General features: G+C 45.0%; 1 protein-coding gene across 1 annotated transcript in view; it reads right to left on the reverse strand.

Annotated features, from left to right (window-relative positions):
• The window catches only part of LOC148068491 (titin-like), a 68713-nt gene that overhangs the window by 4235 nt on the left and 42465 nt on the right, over positions 1 to 22013 (reverse strand). The window contains exons 82-117 of the mRNA XM_087804615.1: positions 21649 to 21954; positions 21295 to 21576; positions 21031 to 21218; positions 20830 to 20941; positions 20608 to 20746; positions 20348 to 20511; positions 20127 to 20278; positions 19906 to 20062; positions 19544 to 19825; positions 19165 to 19464; positions 18798 to 19091; positions 16708 to 18712; positions 15910 to 16597; positions 15555 to 15819; positions 15156 to 15482; positions 14789 to 15073; positions 14421 to 14720; positions 14052 to 14354; positions 13691 to 13966; positions 12219 to 12518; positions 11845 to 12147; positions 11474 to 11773; positions 11118 to 11405; positions 10738 to 11040; positions 10353 to 10655; positions 9968 to 10273; positions 9560 to 9847; positions 9188 to 9478; positions 8835 to 9122; positions 8163 to 8696; positions 7680 to 7877; positions 7310 to 7606; positions 6644 to 7231; positions 6277 to 6519; positions 5761 to 5779; positions 350 to 5665 (exon numbers count right to left, since the gene is read on the reverse strand). Coding sequence (XP_087660741.1) covers positions 350 to 5665; positions 5761 to 5779; positions 6277 to 6519; positions 6644 to 7231; positions 7310 to 7606; positions 7680 to 7877; positions 8163 to 8696; positions 8835 to 9122; positions 9188 to 9478; positions 9560 to 9847; positions 9968 to 10273; positions 10353 to 10655; positions 10738 to 11040; positions 11118 to 11405; positions 11474 to 11773; positions 11845 to 12147; positions 12219 to 12518; positions 13691 to 13966; positions 14052 to 14354; positions 14421 to 14720; positions 14789 to 15073; positions 15156 to 15482; positions 15555 to 15819; positions 15910 to 16597; positions 16708 to 18712; positions 18798 to 19091; positions 19165 to 19464; positions 19544 to 19825; positions 19906 to 20062; positions 20127 to 20278; positions 20348 to 20511; positions 20608 to 20746; positions 20830 to 20941; positions 21031 to 21218; positions 21295 to 21576; positions 21649 to 21954 — 16990 coding nt within the window. The remainder of the gene's footprint in view (positions 1 to 349; positions 5666 to 5760; positions 5780 to 6276; positions 6520 to 6643; positions 7232 to 7309; positions 7607 to 7679; positions 7878 to 8162; positions 8697 to 8834; positions 9123 to 9187; positions 9479 to 9559; positions 9848 to 9967; positions 10274 to 10352; positions 10656 to 10737; positions 11041 to 11117; positions 11406 to 11473; positions 11774 to 11844; positions 12148 to 12218; positions 12519 to 13690; positions 13967 to 14051; positions 14355 to 14420; positions 14721 to 14788; positions 15074 to 15155; positions 15483 to 15554; positions 15820 to 15909; positions 16598 to 16707; positions 18713 to 18797; positions 19092 to 19164; positions 19465 to 19543; positions 19826 to 19905; positions 20063 to 20126; positions 20279 to 20347; positions 20512 to 20607; positions 20747 to 20829; positions 20942 to 21030; positions 21219 to 21294; positions 21577 to 21648; positions 21955 to 22013) is intronic.

Genomic DNA, 22013 nt, shown 5'->3' on the forward strand with positions numbered 1-22013 from the left:
AATCATAGCATCAGATTCTAAAGGCTCGCCAACTCCGTACTTGTTGACTGGAATCACTCTGAATATATATTCATTTCCGGGTAGAAGTTTGGTAATTTTCACATTAAGTGTTTGAACTTTGGGTTCCACAACAGTCCATACCAGCCTGCTTGTCTCTCTACGCTCAATAATGTAATGAGAAACGTCACTTCCCCCGTCTTGCAATGGAGATTTCCAGGAAATGGAGCATTTCTCATTTGTGACACCATAAATGGAAATCGGGCCCTCAGGTGGTCCTGGTCTATCAAGAACCTTCACATTAAAAGTGACAGTTTTCTCTCCTCCCACATTCTTTACAAGCAAGGCGTACTGGCCTCCATCAACACGTATGGCTTCTTTGACCACGAGAGAGGCTTTGAATTCTGTGTTCTTAATATCTGTACGAGGAGCCTCTGTGATCTCTTGGCCTTCCTTCAGCCAGTGCACCGTGGGCACTGGTTTACCATAAATGGTGGCCTCCAGCCTAAATGTGTCACCAGCATTTATGACAACTGCCTGTGAGTACTTAGATTCCAGGTCAATTTTAGGGGGATCCACTTCATCAATTGCTGTGATAGAACCAGTAGAGTCAGATGGTTGACTGAAGACTCCTGCAGCATTTCTGGCAATGACACGAAACTCATAAATTTGGTTTTCAGTCAGACCTGTGACAGCGAATGTTGTTTCGATTATATTGGTGAAACTGGCCTTCATCCAACGCCCACTCCCTTCTTTCTTTTCCACAACATAGCCGGTGATTTTGATGCCGCCATCATACTCTGGTTTTGTCCATCGTAACGTGACTTGGTTTCTGGTAACAATGACAGCCTCTGCTTTTCCTGGCCTGTCGCAGGGATCTCTGGCTACTTGCATTTCAGTCACTTTGCTGACTTTGCTGATGCCCACTATATTTTCTGCATACACTCTGAACTCATAATCAATACCTTCCTCAAGTCCAACTACTTTAAGCCTTGTTTCAGGGATGAGTTGCTTGTTTTGTTTCACCCAAAGAATACTGTTTCTTTCTTTGAGCTCTACATGGTAGCCTAAAATCTTGCTTCCACCATCAGTGCTTGGTTTATCCCACACAACGATCATGGTTTCCTTTGTGGCTGATTGAACTGCAACAGATCTCGGAGCACTTGGTACCTCAAATGGATATTGTGCAATAATGCTTTCCGAAACCAGGACTGATGATTTGCCGTATCTGTTTTCTGCTGCTATTCTGAATTGATACTCGCATCCAGTCTTGAGGCGGGCTGCTTTGATAGTTGTCCGGGCAACCGTGGCAGACACAATCTGCCAGTTTGTGGTTGATGTGTCTCGCTTCTCAACAATGTAGTTGTTAATGGAGCAACCACCGTCATATTCAGGTGGATTCCAGGATAGTACAACACTGTCAGAAGTCACCTCATCAAGTTTGATGGGTCCAGTTGGAGGTCCTGGCTTGTCAAGTACAACAATATTAATGTCTGTAGATGCTTCACCTGCTGTGTTACTTAATTTGATAGCATACGTTCCTATGTCATCCCTGCAAGCCTCTTTAATCACCAAAAGAAGGCTCTTATCACTAACAACAGTATTAACTCGGGTTGTCTCCTTAAGAACAACACCATCTTTTAGCCATGTCACAGTTGCTTTTGGACAGGCAGCATATGGAATTTCCACTTTCAGATCATCTCCAGCAAGGACACTAAATGTGCTAAAGGCCAATTTGAAAGTTGGTGAGATAATCAGGTCTTTAGCAACAACAGGCAAACTGAGAGGGCGTGGGTCACTAACACCCTTTTCATTTGTTGCTGAAATACGGAACATGTATTCTTCTCCTTGTGTCAGACCAGTTACAATAGCCTCATTTGTCTTCACGATCATGACCTGAGTCCACTTCTCACTGCCTTTGCCCTGCATCTCAACAATGTAGCCTGTGATTCGACTGCCTCCGTCATGATCTGGTTTTTCCCAGGTAAGTGTCACACTGGTACCAGTCACCTCACGGAGGGAGACTTTTCCTGGGGGCAGAGGTTTTTCTGAAACTTTAATTGGTTCACAGGTTTCCACTGGCAAGCCAATGCCATACTCGTTCTCAGCAAGAATCCTGAAAAAGTACATTTTGCCTTCCTCCAAGTCTCCCACTTTCCAACTAGACTTGTGGCAGCTGGCACAGACGGTTGAATAAGCCTTGCGGGTGGATTCACGCTTTTCCACAACATAGTTGCGGACTCTTGAGCCACCATCTATTAGAGGTGCATCCCAAACAAGGTAAACAGAGGTTCTTGTTACCTCTTTGATGATCAAGTTTTGAGGGGCACCAGGGGTATCAAGCACCCTGACATTGACAAAGGCTGTCTTACTTCCAGTCGCGTTCTCAACGGTTACCATATATTTACCGCCATCAAACCTGTCAACATTGTCAACCTGTAGATTGGTGAAAGATGAGGTGACTTCAATGTTGGCCTTATCTATCGATGCACCATGTTCCCTTGACCATTTTACTTCGGGTGCTGGTCTCCCTTTGATTGGTACAAAGAGCCTGAGGGTGCTGCACGCTCTGATGCACACCACTTTTCGAAGTTCTGCTCCAAGTTCAATTTCAGGAGGTAGCAACCTATCCTCTGATTTTGGAGCTCCAGGCACTGCAGCAGGCTCCCCTATGCCTTCACAGTTTGTAGCACAGATGTTGATTTTGTACTCTTGGTTTTCATTAAGGTTGGTGATGGTGAAGGAGGTGGCTGTCCATCCTTTCTTAGGGGTGTGAATTGTCCACTCATCTTCTTCTGGTAGGCAGGTCTCCACAACATACCCATTAATCTCAGAACCACCATCATATACAGGTTTGTTCCATGCAAGGGTGATAGAAGATTTAGTTGTGTCTAGCACTCTTGGATTGCCTGGAGGGCCAGGCTGGAAGATTGTGTCCATGGCCTTATAAAGGGGACTGGACAGACTCGGCTGGCTTAGTCCTGCGTTGTTTTCGGCAAGGATTCTAAATTCATATTCATGACCAGCTGTTAGACCAGAAACTTTGAAACGTAAATCTGTTACCGTCCTCTTGTTGCACTTCACCCATCGCAGGCCAGTCTTGTCCCGTCGCTCGACAACGTAGGTATTGATACTGCTTCCACCATCATGTTCAGGGCGCTCCCAACAGACAACCATGGATTCTTTGGTAATGGTTGTCACCTCAGGCTGCCCAGGAGGGTCGCTTACCACATAAGGATTGACACAGATAATAGGTTCAGACTCAAGAGGTTCACCAATACCATACTTGTTAACAGCCATGACCCTAAAAATATATTCGTTGCCCTTCAGCAACTTAGTGACTTTGAACCTGTTTGCCTGGAGATCAGTGGCCACATTTGTCCATGCCAATCTGCTGGTCTCACGTCTTTGAATGATGAAGTACTCAATCTTGGCTCCACCATCATGTGTTGGATGCAACCAATTAAGAACACATTTCTCAGCTGCAACATCCGTTATAGTGAGAGAGTCAGGCGGTCCTGGTCTGTCAAGAATCTTGACATTGAAAGTAAATTTAGCAAAGCCCCCCGGATTGCTAGCAGTTAGAGTGTAAATTCCACCATCTCTTCTCAGGGAGTCCTTGTTAGTCAAAACCGTGTGGAAGTCAGTAGTCTTTATTTCTAGCTTGGCTGTATCCTCCAATTCTTTTCCTTCCTTTGTCCATACAAGATATGGGATAGGCCTGCCAGTCACATTTGCCTCCAGTTTAAAGATTTCCCCAGCCATGACCACCACATTGCTGCTATATGAAGCATCAACGTTCAGTCTTGGCTCCTCAATATCATCTCTGCATGTGATGGCCTCTGATGCCTGGGATGGCGCGCTAACAGCACCAGCTGAGTTTCTGGCAAAAACACGGAATTCATAGGTTGCATCTTCAATAAGACCACTGATGGTATAGACGGTGTCAAGGATGTTATTGAAATTGGCTTTGAGCCATCGTCCACTAGGCATCTCTCTCCTTTCCACTGTGTAACCGGTAATGGAAAATCCACCATCTCCCTCTGGTTTGGTCCAAGTGACTGTTACCTCATGTCTAGTAATGTTCAGTGCCACTGGCCTGCCTGGTGAGTCCACAGGGTCGAGAGCATATGTTGGTTCAGATGGTTTGCTTGCCTTGCTAAGGCCAGCCATGTTTTCAGCAATAACCCGATGCTCATAAGCAATTCCATCAACGAGACCTACTGACTTGTAGATGTTTCCGACCACAAGGGCTTTGCTGATCTTTTGCCACAAAATGCTGTTTCTCTCTTTCCTCTCGACATGGTAACCTAAGATTGGACTGCCACCATCAGTTGATGGTTCATTCCAGCTGAGGGTCATGGCATCCTTGTTGAAGAAAGTGACTGTTGGCACTCCTGGCTGTCCAGGCACATCAAATGGATAGGCAGCTATGACTGTTTCTGAGATAATGTAGGGGCCCATACCATATCTGTTTTGAGCCTTGACACGAAACTGATATCCAGTTCCAGTGTTAAGGCGGGCTGCTTTGAAAGTGGTTCGGATCACAGTTGCTGCTAGCTCAATCCAGGAGGTACCAGTTGTCTCTCGCATCTCAACAATGTAGTTATTGATAGGAACACCTCCGTCATTTTCTGGTGCCTCCCATGACATGAGCACATAGTCACAAGAAACTTCTTCTAGTTTGATGGGACCAGTTGGAGGTCCAGGAATGTCATGAACCAACACAGTTATTATTTCCGTTACTGCACCGAGCATGTTCTTTCCAGTCATGGAATATTGGCCTCCGTCGGTTCTCTTGATCTCACTAATGTTCAGGATAGTTGATGTGGCTGTGGTTTCAACATTCATTCTCTGTGTCTCCTTAAACACTGTTTCACCTTTCTTCCATGAAATTAAAGGTCTGGGTTTTCCAAGTACTGGAATCTCCACCTTAACTCGATCTCCAGCCCTAGCGATCACAGTTTTCTGGTAGACGCCACGCAGGTCAAATAACGGAGCAGATGTTTGCTCCCTAATTACCACTGGTCTGCTCTCACGGGGGTCACTTCTGCCTGATGCGTTGACTGCCATAATGCGGAAGGTATACTCTTTGCCCTCTATTAGATCTGGAACAGTGTAGTCCAATGCTTTGATGGTGGTTACATGCACCCACTGATCAGTGTCTTTACTCTGTGCCTCAATTGCATAACCTGTAATTAAACTTCCGCCATCATGCAGCGGCTTGGTCCACGCCAAATTTGCACTGCTCGCGGTAACATCCGTGATAAACAGGTTCTCTGGTGCAGAAGGTGACTGTGAAACTCTGATTGGTTCGGGTGTTTCAGCAGGTTCTCCAACTCCGAGGTCATTCTCAGCAGAGATACGGAAGTAATAGTATGCTCCCTCTTCCAAGTCCAACATTTTGAAGGAACACTTTTGCCATGTGGTGCTTAGTACAGTGTATGCCTTCTTTGTAGCTTCTCTCTTTTCAATTATGTAATTATGGATCTTTGAACCCCCATCAATGATAGGAATCTCCCACTGCAGGGTGATGCTATTCTTGGTGATCTCTCTGGGTTTGAGGTTAACTGGGGGTCCTGGTGTATCCAAAACCCGAACATTGACAAAGCCAGTTTTCTTTCCAGCAACATTCTCCAGACAGAGGTTGTACTTGCCGGCATCATATCTGGTACAGTCAGGAATGACAAGCAGTGTATAGGACTCAGTAGTGTCAATGTGTGCATGCGTCTTTAGGTTTGTATCATCTTTACTCCATGTTACGTCAGGAACAGGACGACCCCTGATGGGAATAAACAAACGAATGGATGCCCGGGACCTAACCACTAGTGTTTTCCGTAGTTCAGCATCTAGTTCAAAGTCTGGGACAGTCTCCTGGTCCACCAACTCTGTCAATTTTTCAACCTGTGCAGGTTCACCAGTGCCCTCAGAGTTTACAGCAGAGACTCGGAAGTCATATTTTCCTCCTTTTTGAAGATTACCAATGACATATTCAGTAAGTTTGATGGGGTATGGGGTCTCTGTTTCCCAATCATCTAATCCTTCTTTCTTGTACTCAACAATATATCCTTTGACTTCAAGGCCGCCATCATAGTGGGGTCTGCCCCATGCAAAGCTAACTGCTGTCCTTGTTGTGTCTGCAATTCTGGGGTTAGATGGAGGTCCTGGTGGATCTGAAATTAATAGATATTGATTAACCTGAGGACCTAAGCAGAGTTTATTTGTCTTCTATTTACTTACACACAATATCCTTGGTCATCACTGCATGTGATGGCTCACTTGGTACCCCAAATCCAGCTTTGTTTTCTGCAGTGACTCTGAACTCGTACTCCACTCCCTCGCCAAGACCTTGTACTTTGAAGCGCAGGTCGGGAACTGTTCTTTTGGATGCTCTTACCCATCTAATTCCTCTCTTCTCCTTTCGCTCAACAGAATATCCTCTTATGTCACTCCCTCCATCATCTGCTGGTCTTTTCCAGGAAATTGTCACAGAGTTCCTGCTGATGTAATCAATCTCTGGTGCTGAGGGGGGACCAGGAGGGCCTTAAGAGAGGGAAGATTGCTATTAGTCATATATATTCGTCAAGAAAACAAATCAATGTGCATATAAACAGTCAAAACAGAATGAAACTAATACACAACTTACGGTAACTGTCCACCATTTTCACAGAGCCAGATTGGCTGTAGTCTCCACTGCCGTACTGGTTCAGTGCACATACTCTGAAAATGTACTCATTGCCCTTAATCAGCTTGCTGGCAACATGTCTGCAGTCCACAATATTTTCTGCCACCTTGGTCCACTGCAGGCGGCTTGTTTCTCTTTTCTCTAGGATGTAGGATTTAATAGCGCAACCACCATCCTCTTCTGGTGGAAGCCATGTTAAGGTACACTTCTCTGCTGAAATGTTGCTCGCTTCGATGGGACCAGGAGGTCCTGGTACATCCAGAACCTTGACTTTCACGTTCTCCTCCTTAATACCGAAAGGGTTGCTAGCAGTAATTGTGTAATTTCCTGTGTTCTTTCGACTGGCATACTTGATGGCCAAAGTTGAGGAGGTAGGAGTGCTTGTGATGGTAACAATGTCAGAAGTTTTGAATTCTCTGCCTGCTTTGGACCATACAGCAGTGGGTGGTGGTTTACCAATAATCTTGGAGGCTGTGACTATGATTGTGTCTCCTGCTTTGACTGCCACACCGTCTTTCATGTCTGGATCAATGGTAATGGAGGGAGGCTCTATTCAAACAAAAAAATGCTTATGTTACTATCTGGACTTCACATTCACAAAACAATGACATTTAAATGGGCACATACCATACTCATCTTTGCAGGTCAGAAGCTCAGTTTGCTCTGATGGAACACTTATTGCTCCAGCAGAGTTCTTTGCCCTTATTCTGAACTGGTACTGAGATCCCTCGGTAAGGTCAGGTACAGTGAAAGCACAGCCCTGAATGTTGACATGGTTGGCCTTCATCCAGGTTTTACTACCTGATTCCAGTTTCTCTACCATATAGCCTGTCAACTTGTAGCCACCATCATATTTTGGTTTAGTCCACATCAGTGTGACATTGTTCCTGGTTACATTGATGACATCAGGTTTGCCCGGAGGATCTGTGATAGGACCACATCAATCAGTTTTTTTCAGTTCATTAATATGTTGATTTAACAGCATTTGTGAACTCACCGATAGGATCAAGGGCAACCACAGCTTCAGTGGACTTACTAGCTTTTCCCAGACCTGCAACGTTCATGGCCATAACTCTGAACTCATACTCCAGTCCCTCAATTAAGCCAGTGACTCTGCACTCCTTCACTCTCAGAGGAGTCTTAGTTGCCCGTTTCCACATCAGACTGTTTCTCTCCTTGAACTCAACATGATAGCCTGTTTGATGCAAAACAATTAAGTAAGTTCTTATTCTTAAACTAGTTCACATTGTACTCAGAGACCTGTTATTGGAGATCCACCAGTGTCTTTTGGATCGGCCCAGGTTAAAATTGCAGACTCATGACGAATGTTTTCTATCTCTGGTGGAGCAGGAGCCTCTGGAGCATCTGATGAAATTCAACAATGACCAAGAAAATAAAGGAACGATTCATAGAAGGAACATGTATTAATTGATGTTAAGGGTTTGGATGATTGAGGACTACATTTGAAAGTTAAACTTACTGAATGGGTGTTGTGCAATGACAGATTCAGATCTCAAATATTCTCCAACTCCGTACTTGTTCTCAGCAAACACTCTGAAAATGTACTCCACTCCGTCATGGAGACGGATCACCCTCATACTGGTCTTCTGGATAGCTGAGGCGACTGTTGCCCACTTATTGTCTGTCGTCCTTCTCTTTTCTACGATGTAGTTGGACACTTCTGCGCCCCCGTCATCCTTAGGTGGCTCCCACTCAAGTGTGATGCCGTCAGCAGTGATTTCATCTAACTTAATGGGGCCAGTGCAAATACCTGGTTTTCCAACAACCTTTATCTGAAACTTGCAGTCCTTGGAGCCACAGCTATTCCTGACATTGATTGTGTAGGTGTCAGCATCTCCCCTATGACAGTCCCGGATCAGAAGGGTGGTGGTACCCTGAGATGATTCAACACACATCCTTCCAGTGTCTCCCAGAGACACGTCCCCTTTTTTCCATGTGGCAGTTGGGGTTGGCACGCCAGCAACTGGAATATTAATACGTGCTGTGCTGCCCTCTTTCATCACGTAACAGCCATCATGAATGTTACTTAGGTTGCAGTCAGGAAGCACTGTTCAGAGCAAAATAAAAAATATATTTATATTTAAAAATTAAAAGGTTACATAAGACCTCTACACTAAGAAAAGTCACTTACCGAACTGATCTCTAGCCACAGCAGCCAACTCGGTGGGGGGGCCCTCACCACTCTCATTGACAGCCTTGACCCTGAATAAATACTCCTTGCCCTCTGAGAGACTGCTTATGACATGTGAGGTGTTTTTGCCCTTCATGATCTGCACCCACTTTTCTTCGGCCACCTTCTCCTCCAGAATGTAACCAGTAACGAAGCTGCCACCATCACTGATAGGTTTTTTCCAGGCCATTGTGATAGAGTCCTTTGTTGTTTTCTTTGCCCTGAAGTCCATGACGGGGCCAGGTTGCTCTGAAATATGAGAGAAATGTGCTCAAACTGAATGTTGGATTCTTCCTGGGTGAATAATGAAGTACCTGATGCTCTTATGCTCCCAGCTGTCTCACAGCCTTCTCCAATTCCATACACATTCTCAGCCAGCACCCTGAAGCAGTATGCTTGTCCGGCCTCCAGGTTAGGAATCCTGTATGAGATCTTGTGACACTCTGCAGACACACATGTCCAAGCTTTCCTCTCAGCTAGACGTTTCTCTACAATGTAGTTCTTTACAGGGCTACCACCATCAATCAATGGCGCATCCCAGGTGATACAGGCATGGTTTTTTGAGGTTTCCTTTACTAACAGGTTCAAGGGTGGTCCAGGAGAATCTGAGGTAAAGAAAAAACGCACCAGTCATAATACAGATTTAATACAATGTGTGATGAATTTGATCATCTCGACTGTCATACCGAGGACCTTGACCACGATGGTGTAGCTCTTAGAACCACTGCTGTTTTCAAGAGACAGAACATATTTTCCGGCATCGTATCTGTTAATGTCTTCAATCATGAGGTATGTGTCCCACTCGGAGGTCTTAATTAGCAGACCCTGTCTCTCCTTCAAGTTGGCATCCACCTTGGTCCATGTTACTTTTGGGGCAGGACGGCCTCTCAAAGGCACATAAATCCTCATGGTGACTCCGGCACGGAGGACCAAAGCTTTTCTAAGATCAGCATCTAGTTCAGCTTCGGGAGCAACTGCAGAACAAAAATCAATGCCTAAGTTTCCTTAGATATACTTATGAGAACCACAAGTCAATCTAAGTGCATTATGACATACAAACATCTGAGTAAGTAAGTAAACTTCTAGATTCATACCAAGGATGTCTTTGGCCATGTGGTTTCCAGGAACCTCACTGGGATCGCTGTATCCAATTTTGTTGACAGCTATGACTCTGAACTGGTACTCTTTATCCTGCATCAGACCAGTCACCAAGAACTTTGTGGCCTGAAGCTTCTGTGGGACATTACACTTTGTCCAGTCCTCAGCAGCCAGCAACTTACATTCCACCAAGTATCCGATAATGTCACAACCACCATCATATGCTGGTTTTGTCCAGCTGAGACTGATAGAGCTTCTTGTAGAGTCTACAACTTTGGGGAAAGCAGGTGGGCCAGGGGGATCTAGAGATGAAGAGGACATTACTAGACAGTCCTCTCTAAAACAATTACATACTTTACTTCTCAAATGGAAGATACTCACAAACTGGATCGACAGCTAATGCGGCATTGGATGCATCACTCGGTTTACCTAAGCCAGCCTTGTTTATGGCAATTACTCTGAACTCGTACTCTGAGCCCTCTGTGAGTTGTGCTGCTTTGATGGTTCTATCAATGACTGGGCGGCGATTTACTTTGGCCCAAGTCAGCTCAGTGGCCTCTCGCTTTTCCACCATGTATCCAAGAATGGTAGCTTTTCCATCATTGGCTGGTGCTTTCCAGCTGACCGTCATAGAATTTTTGGTGATGTTGGTTATGACAGGCGGGTCACATGGCCCTGGTACATCTAAAGGAATCAGTGCATCGATTAGTTTGGTAAACCAAGAGGCAAATGTAACAGCTTTATAGAGCCTGTGATAGAAACATACCGTATGGGTTCTTAACCATAACAGGGTCTGTCATGATGGGTTCACCGACACCATACTGGTTCTCAGCACTGACTCTGAACTCATACTCATGTCCCTCAATGAGTTTCTCCACAGAGCAGTCAGTGACGTGCCCGTGGATGTTGGAGCTGACCAGAGCCCAGTTTGCCCTGCTTGTCTCACGTTTCTCAATGATGTAGTTGGTGATCTCTGAACCTCCGTCTGCAAGTGGGGGTTCCCATCGAACCTTCACACGGTCGGCGAACACTTTGGCAATTTTAACAGAAGCAGGGGGCCCCGGCTTGTCTATGGCACACAACATTGCAGTTTTAACTTCGGCCAGAATGAAAGGACTAAAGATTTATTAAAAACCAAATACTTACCAAGAACCTTGACCTTGATGGTAGCGTATTTGCTTCCATTTATGTTCTCAGCTGTGATAGTGTAGTCTCCAGACTCCTTTCTGGTGACAGAGTATAGCTCCAGCAAATGAATGTGTTTCTTTTGTGATGTCTTCATTCCCTCCGCCAGCACCAGAGGAGCTCCATCTCTCTTCCAGCTCACTTTAGGCAGCGGCTTTCCAAACACCTCTGCATCCAATAAGACATTCTCTCCAGCTTTAATTACGATGAGGTTCTTCATGTTGAGTCCGAGCTCCACACGTGGAGGGACTAAACAAAATAGGTAAGAGTCAAGGTCAGTAATGCGCAAGTGTTTGTAATGACAAGCATTGGCATACCATTTTCAGCGATGACAGGGATTGGGTCAGATAGCTCTGAAGGCAGGCTGGTGTTAATTGCAGTCTTGGCAATGACCCTAAACTGGTAACGCTGACCCTCCTCAAGGCCTGTGACCACGTAGTTCTCAGCCTGAATGCTCATGCTGTTGGAGTTACAGCGTACCCACTTCTCTTCTGGAAGTTTTGTGTACTCCATGAAGTATCCAATCAGCTTGCTGCCACCGTCGTGTTTTGGTCTGGTCCAGATCAATGACACTGAGGTCTTGGTCACGTCCATGGGCTCTGGTTTACCTGGTGGGTCTGAGAAAGCGAAATATTAATGACATGGTGGAGGTTGTAAGCCAAAAAAGAAAAAGAAAATCTTGTCGTACCAACTGCAGTTCGGGCAGTGATGAAGTCAGTCTGTTTGCAAGGTTTGCCTTGTCCTGCTAGATTGAGGGCTGACACCCTGAAGGTATACTCCAAACCTTCCATCAGGCCAGTGCAAGTGTACTGGGTTGACTTCACCAAAGACTCGTTTGCTTTTGCCCATAGCAGGCTGTTTCTCTCCTTCTTCTCAATGCAATAACCAGTTATTGGGCTCCCGCCATCACTGCTGGGACATTCCCATGAGAGGATAACAGAATCTCTATTGACCTTGTTGATTAGCAAACTTCTGGGCTCGCTTGGAGGATCTGGTAGACAACAAACAACATGAATCAGGTTTATATGTTTCTCTTAAGTGACATAAGAAAGTGGAGCTCACCAAATGGAAATCGGGCAATCATCCTCTCAGAGTAGATAGGCTCAGAGATGCCAAACCGGTTCTCAGCTCGCACGCGGAAGCTGTATTCCTTGCCAGTGGTCAGTTTGGTCATCCTGAAGCTTGTTTTAGTGCATGATGAAGACACTGTAATCCAGTCTCCTTGGCTTACGTCACATTTTTCCACAATGTAGTTGGTGATGGCGCTGCCCCCATCCTCTTGAGGAGAATTCCAGAGCAGTGTACAGGCATCGATATCTTGCTCAGTGATCTCCAGAGGAGCTTCAGGTGGTCCAGGAATGTCTGTTAAAAAAGGTGCCTTCAGTGGTTAAGTTTTGACAATTTTGATGCCATGGTGCTATTAATTGCATTGATTTCGTACTGAAACTTCTCGAACATAAAAAAAATCCAGGAAATGGCACAAGCAAAACCAACTTCAGATGTAAAAAGACATTTTTATGCACAGATCGAAGAATATTTAGTACATAAGTAAGTTTATCCCAATCAATATATTGATCTTTCCACACCTTCATTTAAATGTGTAAATCATACTTAAATTGGCCTATGCTCCTCTGTACAGTTAGAAAATTCAAGATTTGATAGAGGAAAACATTTTTGAACTGGATTTAGAGTTTCCGTTCGTTAACTTTATGATCTTCCTCTCTCTTTGCGCTTGATGGAGTCTACTGACTCCTTTAAGAAACATCTTAAGACGTTTCTATCTGTTCAGACTTTTCCTTGATTTTCTGGAACTCCTGTTGTGTTATCAGTTTTATCTTGATGTTTAAAATATATACTTTATTGAATATTGTTTTGATTGTTTAAGCGCTTTGTGACCGTTACTTACATTATTAACATGGTAGTGTTAGTAATTTCAAATTGCGAATTGCAAATAACGGTTCACTGCCTTGTGGGAATTTGACATTGCTGACTGACATAATTTTGTACATTATATTATATATACAGTGTATATATATTTATATATATTAAAAAAAAAGTGATTTCTGCACAAATTAATGAATATTATCATAAAGCTAATCAAATAATAATCAATTCAGGTGGAACAAAACGATCATAATCACTAAGGAGAATTAATGTTGCCTGTGAAATTGCTGGGGAATGAGAATCATATTTATATGTTTGTAAATACTTTGATTCACACATTTCACACGTTGATGCATCAATTCTTTATCAACGAGTCAATGATGTTCACATCCCCACATTACTATACGAGCGTACACCTGCTCTGGTGATGATGGAAGGCACACACATTTTCTAGCTTATTTAATACTTGATCCATCTGTATTTTGCCGTAAAAATACATTTTTCTATGTACAAACTTTAGGTAAATAAAGCCCATTTCACCACCTCTCGCCTGTTTTGATCTGTCTTCAATATCTGATATGGCAAAGCATGATTTATGATTGTTTCATAACATCAGCGACAAGACAATACATTTTTCTTAGGAAACTCACCCATTACGGTGACTCTGAGGATCTGGCTGGTCTTGGCACTGCTGTTTTCTGCTGACAAACTGTAGTAGCCACTGTCTGCCCTCTTTACGTTCTTGATAATAAGTGTGCATGTTGTAAGTGTTTTCACGACAGAGAGGCGATCAGATGTCAAAACATCCTCGTTGCCCTGTTTCCACTTGCAAAACGGAGCAGGTTTTCCCGCCACAAGGGCTTCAACCACCATCTTGGATCCAGCTCTTACTGTCACGATGTCTGGCATAATTATCTTTGGAGTCACTGAAAGAAAAAACAGCATCCATACTCAGATGAGGTGTCTACAGTAAATCAATTCTTGGTAAATAAACATAAACACATGACTCACTTAGCTGCTCTTTGACCTCAAACACTCCCTCTGCCTCGCGGGCCAGGCTGACTCCAGCTGAATTCCTGGCCGCCACTCTAAACCTGTACTTTTGTCCTTCCTTCAGACCGACGACCACGATGCTGAGGTCTTTGACCACAGAATAGGGAGTCCATTTGTCCTCTGGTGACCCATCCTCCTGGTAGTCTACTACGTAACCATTGATTTTAGCGCCTCCATCTCTGAGAGGTTTTAGCCAACCCAAAGTGGCACTGTTCTTGGTGATCTCTAAAACATCCATCTTTTTTGGAGGGTCCGGCTCACCTGAAAACAGCAAAGGACAGGTGTCAGGTTTGAAATATTCTGCTTTGAAGTCTTTTGGATACTTACTGATGGGATCAACTGCCAGGTAGGATCGAGGTGAATCCTGGGGAACTCCAATTCCATATTTGTTGCATGCCATGATTCTGAAGTAATACTCAATGCCAGGTGTCATATTAGTCACTTTAAAGCTTGTCTTCTTTAGGTCCTCTGAGCACTTGGTCCATGTCTTCCTGTCAACTTCTCTTTTCTCAACAATGTGGTAGAGAATTGGGCTTCCTCCATCATTCTCTGGTGGCAGCCAACTCAACTGGGCAGTGGTTTTTGTCACATCAGTTGCTTCTAGGCCACCAACAGGTCCAGGAGTATCTGTAGGAGGTGATTTAAAGAATGAGGACTGGCTTCCTTACACCCACAGTCAAATAAATCAATCCTACCGAGCACTTTGACTCGCACAAACACAGCCTTCTCTCCAGCTGAGTTAGACAATGTAAGTGAGTATCTTCCTGAATCTTCTCTGGTACTTTCAGGGATCACAAGGAAGGACATGGTGTCCACCTGGTCCACATGACCTCGACGTACTACGTTGTCTACACCAATGCGTTTCCAGGTGACCTTTGGTGCAGGCCTTCCCCTGATTACAGCAAATAGCCTGATGGGACATCCTGCCCTGACGGAAAGACCTTTCCGCAAACTGGCATCAAGGTCAATCTCTGGTGCCTCTGTAAATTAATTATTAATTAATTATTAAACATTGATCAGAAAAAGGTCCACATACAATGATAAATGAAAGAAGAACCATACCCAGGACCTCCTTTGGTGACGCCGCTTCCTTAAGGTATGCATGGCGTCCCCAGCCCACCTGATTCCTGGCAGAGACTTTGAACTCATACTCTTGTTTCTCATCCAGTTGGCCAATGGTGAACTCAGTAAGGACCAATGGTCCATGAGTATCAATTCTCTTCCAGCCTTCTGTTGGCTTTTCTGGATCTGCTTCACTCTTCAATCTCATGTCCAAACTGTAACCAATGATTGGGGCACCTCCATCGTAGACAGGTTTAGACCAGGTAAGAGTAATGGAGGTCTTGGTGCTGTCACCCACCTTTAGACTGGCAGGTGGACCCGGGGGTTCTGCAGGTACCAATCAAATTCCAGATGAAGAAAAATACAAATCATAACAAGTTCACTCAGAGAAAAACTTACCGATTGGATCTTTAGCTGCCACTGGTCTGCAGGGTTTGCTAGGCTCTCCTAGTCCAACCTCATTCTCAGCCTTGACTCTAAACTGATACTCATGGTTAGGGATTAAGTTTGTGACTTTAAGGCGTCTCTCAGAAATAGGGCTCTTGGTGCAGGGCACCCAGCGCACAGCCCGCTTCTCTTTCCTTTCCAGTATGTAGCCAGAGATTGACTTTCCTCCATCATTCTCAGGTGGGGCCCAGACAACAGTCATCTCATCTTTACTAATCTGCATTATAAAACACATCAGTCAAATAACTTAAACTCCATAGGAGGTTTTAAACTACTTTAACGTAAATAAATGAACATTGTGACTGACCTTGGTGACCTCGGGGGCTTCAGGAGGACCTGGTTTGTTGAACTGGGTTTTGACAGTTACAGGTTTGCTCTCCTTAGCTGGTCCGGTTCCCATCTTGTTTTCACACCTGACTCTGAAGATATACTCGTTGCCCTCCACAAGACGACTCACATTGCAATATGGTGTGACAACTGATGCAGAGTATGTTGACCACACCATTCTTCTAGTTTCACACTTTTCCAGAATGTAGCTGTCCACCTCACATCCTCCATCATCATCTGGGCAATCCCAGATCACTCTACACTTGTCTGCTCCAATGCCAGTAATCCTGAGGTTCCTCACTGGTCCTGGTACATCAAGGACGTTAACATTTGCATATGCTGTGAAGGTTCCAGCAGTGTTGGTTGCTGTGATCACATATTTCCCAGAGTCTGTACGTCTGGTTTTGGTCATGAGGAACTTAGAGTAGTCAGATCCAGTCTCATAGCTGATTCTGGGATTTTCTCCAGTGGTCTTGTCCTTTATCCACTTGACTACAGGTTGAGGTTTACCTCTCAGACCCGCCTCTATACGAACGGATTCTCCGGCCTTTACTGTTAGTGTTCCAGCCAATTTCAAATCAATGACTGGCTTCTGGATCTCTTCTTTCACCAACACATCCGCCAGTTTTACCCAGGCACTCTCGCCTCCTTCATTGACACTCTGCACCCTAAACAGTAAATATAGAGACCGATTATCACAAAAACAGTAAAAACAAACAACTACTAATTTAATTATCATATATGAGATATAACTTGTGAATTGGTGAATTTTACACACCTGAAAGTGTAGGTCTGGTTCTCAGTACACTTGTCTGCCAGGAAGAAGGTGTTGGTGAGGATACCATTGTTCAGCTTTTCCCACTCCTCACCATCCTTAGTTTTGCATTCAAGGTTGTATGAGAGGTTGGGGCTGCCACCGTCATAGTCTGGCCGCCTCCAGGTCAAATGGACATAGTTTTTTCCTATGTCTGTGGCTCTGAAGTTTTCAGGCTCACCAGGTTTCTCAATAGGATCAATAGCAAGCAAAGGAGTTTTGGTTTCCGTGGTTGGTCCAGGTCCCATCTTGTTCTCTGCACAGACCCGGAACACGTACTCGTGGCCCTCCATCAGTTTTGTCTTGATCTTGCGATTTGTGCAGTGGGAAGAAATCATAGACCACATGCTGATACTGGGCTCACGACACTCCACAATGTAGTTGCTGATTTCAGAGCCACCATTGTCTTTTGGGGCCTCCCAGTTAACCATGCAGGAGTCTCTTGTGACATAGGTCAAGTGCAGGTTTTGGCAATGACTAGGTCTGTCCAGGACATTGACCGTGATGGTGCATGAGGCCTCTCCACCTTCGTTTGAAGCTTTAATGGTGTATTTTCCATGGTCCGCTCGTGTGGCTTCTCTGATCCGGAGCTGGACCACAGGGAAGTTTTGGATAATAGTCACACGCTTGTTCATCTCTAGGACGGTCTGCTCCTTAGACCACAGTACTTCTGCATCCGGACGGGCTTTGATATAGGCAGTAATGTTGATGTTGTGTCCAACACGGACAGTAAGGCGTTCACGGCAGGTGGCATCCATTTCAATCTCTGGTGGAATGAGAATGTCTTGTGCTGTTATAGACTCTGGCATTTCCCTTGGTGCACTATCTCCAATCATATTTGAGGCATAGACTCTAAACTTGTAGGTCAGTCCCTCCTCGAGTCCCCTCACCGTGTAAGCACATTGCTTGACCATGTCGTCCACATTGACTTTCTTCCATTCATCTGTATTTACCTTATTCATCTCAACTACATATCCTAGGATAGGGCTGCCACCATCCTTGTTGGGTTTGGTCCACACCAAATCAGCAGATACTTTACTGTAATCTTTAACTCTGGGGTTCACAGGTGGGCTGGGCACGGTTATAGGCCTGCAAGGCTTGCAGGGGTCAGAGATAGGAGAAGGTGCACTGTAGCCTGCAATATTTTCAGCAAACACCCTAAATTCATACTCATTGCCTTCAAAAAGACCCAGGACCCTGTACCTAAGGTCTTTGCAAGGGGTCTTGTTGACACGAATCCACTTTCCTCCTTTGTGTCTTCGCTCGATAAGGTATCCAGTAATCTGACTGCCGCCATCAGTAAGGGGCATGGTCCATCCCAGGTTCACTGCATCCTCAGAGATATCGTAAGGCTGAGGTTTACCTGGTTGGCTTGGTGGCATAAAAGTGTGTTCAGCAGTGGTAGGTTTGCTCTCCAAAGGCGCTCCAATGCCCATTTTGTTCTCAGCACGGACACGGACAACATACTCTGTCCCTTTCTGCAGACGAGCTATTTTCAGTTTTGTGGCAAGGCTACCAGAACTGACTCCGCCCCATGTTTCTTTTGTGGATTCTCTCTTCTCCACAATGTAATTTGTTATTGGACTCCCACCATCATCTTTTGGTGGACGCCACTCAATCACCATGGAGTCCGGTGTGACCTCCAGGATGTTAATAGGCCCAATGGGAGCAGCAGGTACATCCAGCACTGTGACATTTAAGGCAGCTGCCTTAGTTCCAGCTGGGTTGGAGACGGTGAGCAAGTATGAGCCAGTGTGGTTCCTGGTGCAATCGTTGATACTGAGTACAGTAGAGAAATTGTCTGTGTCAATCTTAATGTTGTCATGGCAGGTAATTTCTTCTCCTTCAATGGACCACTTGGCTGTGGGTACAGGAATTCCTCTCATAATCGCTGGCAGTCTGATGGTGGTGCCAGCTTTGACTTCAATGCCGTCTATCAGCTTCACATCAACTTCAACAATTGGAGGAACTGTGAATGTTCAAGGAGAAAGTTAAAACTAAAATTCTACTCATTGTTACATGAGGACTATGTAAACCATTATAAAAAATCTTACCCAGTTTTTCCTGGCATAGGATAGGAACAGTGGTGTCTGGTCTGCTCAAGCCGATGACGTTCTCGGCTCTAACTCTAAAGCGATAGGTCTTTCCTTCCTCAAGACCAGTCACATGACTCTCTGGAATGCTTACGGTTTTCCATTCATCCCAATCTCTCTCGCCTTCCTCTTGATACTCAACCAGGAAGCCAGTTATATCGCTTCCACCATTACGATCTGGCCAGTTCCACACTAACCACACTTCAGTTTTATCAACATCAACATGGTGCAGGTCTTTGGGAGGTCCAGGTGGGACTGAAAGAAAGGGGATACATTGTTTGTTTTTTTTAACTTTTCTGAAAATTATTAAAATGATGATGCTACTCACAGAGTGGGTTCATAACTTTGATGGCTTTTGGAGTCTCCACATATTCACTACGTCCATACTGGTTCTCTGCTGCAACTCGGAACGTGTATGAGGTTCCCTCCATCAGGTGTTTCAACATCATGCTGCGTTTCTTGGATGTAGAACAGACAGGCACCCACTGAGTAGATGTAGTGTCTTTCTTTTCCACCACAAAGTTAGTGATGCGGGTACCCCCGTTGTCTTCTGGGTCCTTCCAAGACAGGTATGCAGAGTCACTTCTGATATCTGAAACTCTGAGGTGCTGGATTGGACCAGGTTTGTCTAAATACAGGAAAAGGGTCTTTAAGGTCACAGCATTGCAACAGTAATTATAAAGTAATCAATCACATTCCATTCTTACCAAGGACCATCACAGTGCAGATGACAGTCTTAGAACCAGCAGGGTTCTCCACAGTCAACGTGTAGTCTCCGCAGTCTGTTCGGTTGCAGAACCTCATTTCAAGTTTGGTGCCTTCTTGGTTACTCTCGATGTCAGCCCTGGTGGGGACCTCAGCCTCGTTCTTCTTCCAAACAATAGATGGGAACGGTACGCCCTTGATGGCAGCCATCAGTGTGATATGGGTTCCAGCCATGGCCTTCACTTCACGGGTCATCCCGGCATCTAGGATCAGTTCTGGGGGCTCTGAGCAGGGACACACAACATTATTGTAATATAAATGTAATCAACATATTACAGGGATTTTAGATTAATGTGCAATTTACCAAATCTGTCCTGGGCTCTAATAGGTTCTTTCAAGTAGGCAGGGTCAGATTCACCAGCAGCATTGACAGCCATAACTCTGAACCGGTACATCGTTCCCTCTTCAAGATTGATGACTTTAAATTTGGTGTCTTGGCAGGAGTCTGGAGTATGGTTCACCTGGGGTCAGTTAAGAAAAAGTAAAACACAAGGATTTAAGTCATTTGATATGGCAGGATATTACCTTGAGCCAATCCTCTTCTCCTGCTTTCTGAAATTCCAGCAGATATCCAAAGATCTTCCCTCTGCCAGTGTCAAGAGGTGGCTCCCATGACAATGTAACAGATTCTTTGGTGTGGTCGATTGCTTTGACGTTGATTGGAGGACTTGGTTTCACTGTGAGCCAAGAAACAATGGATTCAGGTTACCTTGCTAACTACAGACATGGTTTGATTTGCTTCTCACCAATCGGATCTTTAGCAAAGACAGGCTTGGATGGTGGACTTGGGTCGCCGATTCCCACCACATTCTCTGCACTCACTCTGAACTCATATTCGCAACCCTGTAGCAGCTCGGGAACCCAGTACTCTACCTTCGGGTAAATCCTTTCTTTGTTACAGCGAACCCACCTAAAGGATTTTATTTGTTTCCATCAGTTTATTCACACAATGACCAAAACACCTTGTAGACTGGGACCCCCTTCACCAAATCCTTTGTTTCTTTACCTGTTTGCCATGGTCTCCTTTCTCTCCACAACATAGCCTGTGATGGGCTTTCCTCCGTCTGCGGGAGGCTCCCAGCTAATTAAGGCAGTGTCATGGTAAACTTCCTTCACTGTGGGCTGCTTTGGAGCTTCGGGCACCTCTGTAGTGGAAAAAAAAGCAATGACGTCATTAATAATGGATGCCTGGAGGCTTACAGTAGGACCCAGATTCTCTAGGACTCACTGAAGATGTCTCTAGCTTTACTCTCTGCCGAGAGCAGGGGCTCACTGATGCCATAGATGTTTTGGGCCATAATCCTGATTATGTATTCACGACCTTCAATCAGTTTTGGGACCTGAGGACAGAGAAGACAAATTATTCAGCTGTGACAGAGAAGACAAATTATTCAGCTGTCTTAATATAGTCTGGTAAAAGTATTTCAACCTTGCATGACGTCCTGGTACACGAGGAAGTAACGGGCATCCACAGGTCTCTGTTTGTGTCACGCTTCTCTACAATGTAGTTGGAGATGGCACAGCCACCGTCGTCCAATGGTGGGTTCCAGGAGATGACCATGTAGTTTCTGTAGATCTCATCAAAGACCACAGGGCCCTCTGGTGGCTGGGGGCGGTCTAGAAGAGCACACCCGACTTCAGTGTTAGCCAACATTAAAATAAGCTCAAAAAGCTTTGCATTACGTTGACTCACCGACTACAGTAATGGTGCAGACAGCCGATCTTGTCCCAGCCACATTCTCCACACTCACACTGTAACGGCCACTGTGTTCTCTCTTTGCCCGACTAATGTTAAGACTGAGCATGCAGCTGGTGTGGGGAAAACCAATCTCTTCATCTGCTTTCAGCTCCTCTTCGTTCTTTGTCCAGCTGATCTTTGGCACTGGTTTGCCACTATAGCGACCGCTCAGTGTGCAGGAATCGCCCACCTTCACCATCATCCTCTCGCGCACATCCAGCTCCAGAGTCGGGGGTTCTAAAGGAAATTATTAACTCTATGTTCATGCTTTACCAGTGACAAACAGATATTTGATATACAGCAACTCACCAAGCTCGTCCTTGCACTGAATGGGCTTAGTGGCAAAGGAAGGTTTTCCTTGTCCAATTTGGTTGACAGCAGACACTCGGAACTCATGGCTTGAGCCTTCCTTTAGGCCACTCAGCGTAAACTTCCTATCCATAAGATTGTCTTCTCCACCCACTTTTATGAAGTTGTCCTTTCCAATCATGCGAGACTCCAGCACATACTTATTGACCTCAGCCCCTCCATCATATTTGGGAGGCCTCCAAGAGACAGAAATTGAGTCCTTGGTGACTGCTGTGATGTGTAGGTCTTCTGGCCGCTCAGGGACAGCTGATCATAAAAACTGTTTGTTAACATCCCATTTCATTTCAGATTTTATTATGTTGTAA

Source organism: Callionymus lyra, chromosome 12, assembly GCF_982586985.1.
Source record: "Callionymus lyra chromosome 12, fCalLyr1.hap1.1, whole genome shotgun sequence".
Classification (NCBI taxonomy): Eukaryota; Metazoa; Chordata; class Actinopteri; order Syngnathiformes; family Callionymidae; genus Callionymus; species Callionymus lyra.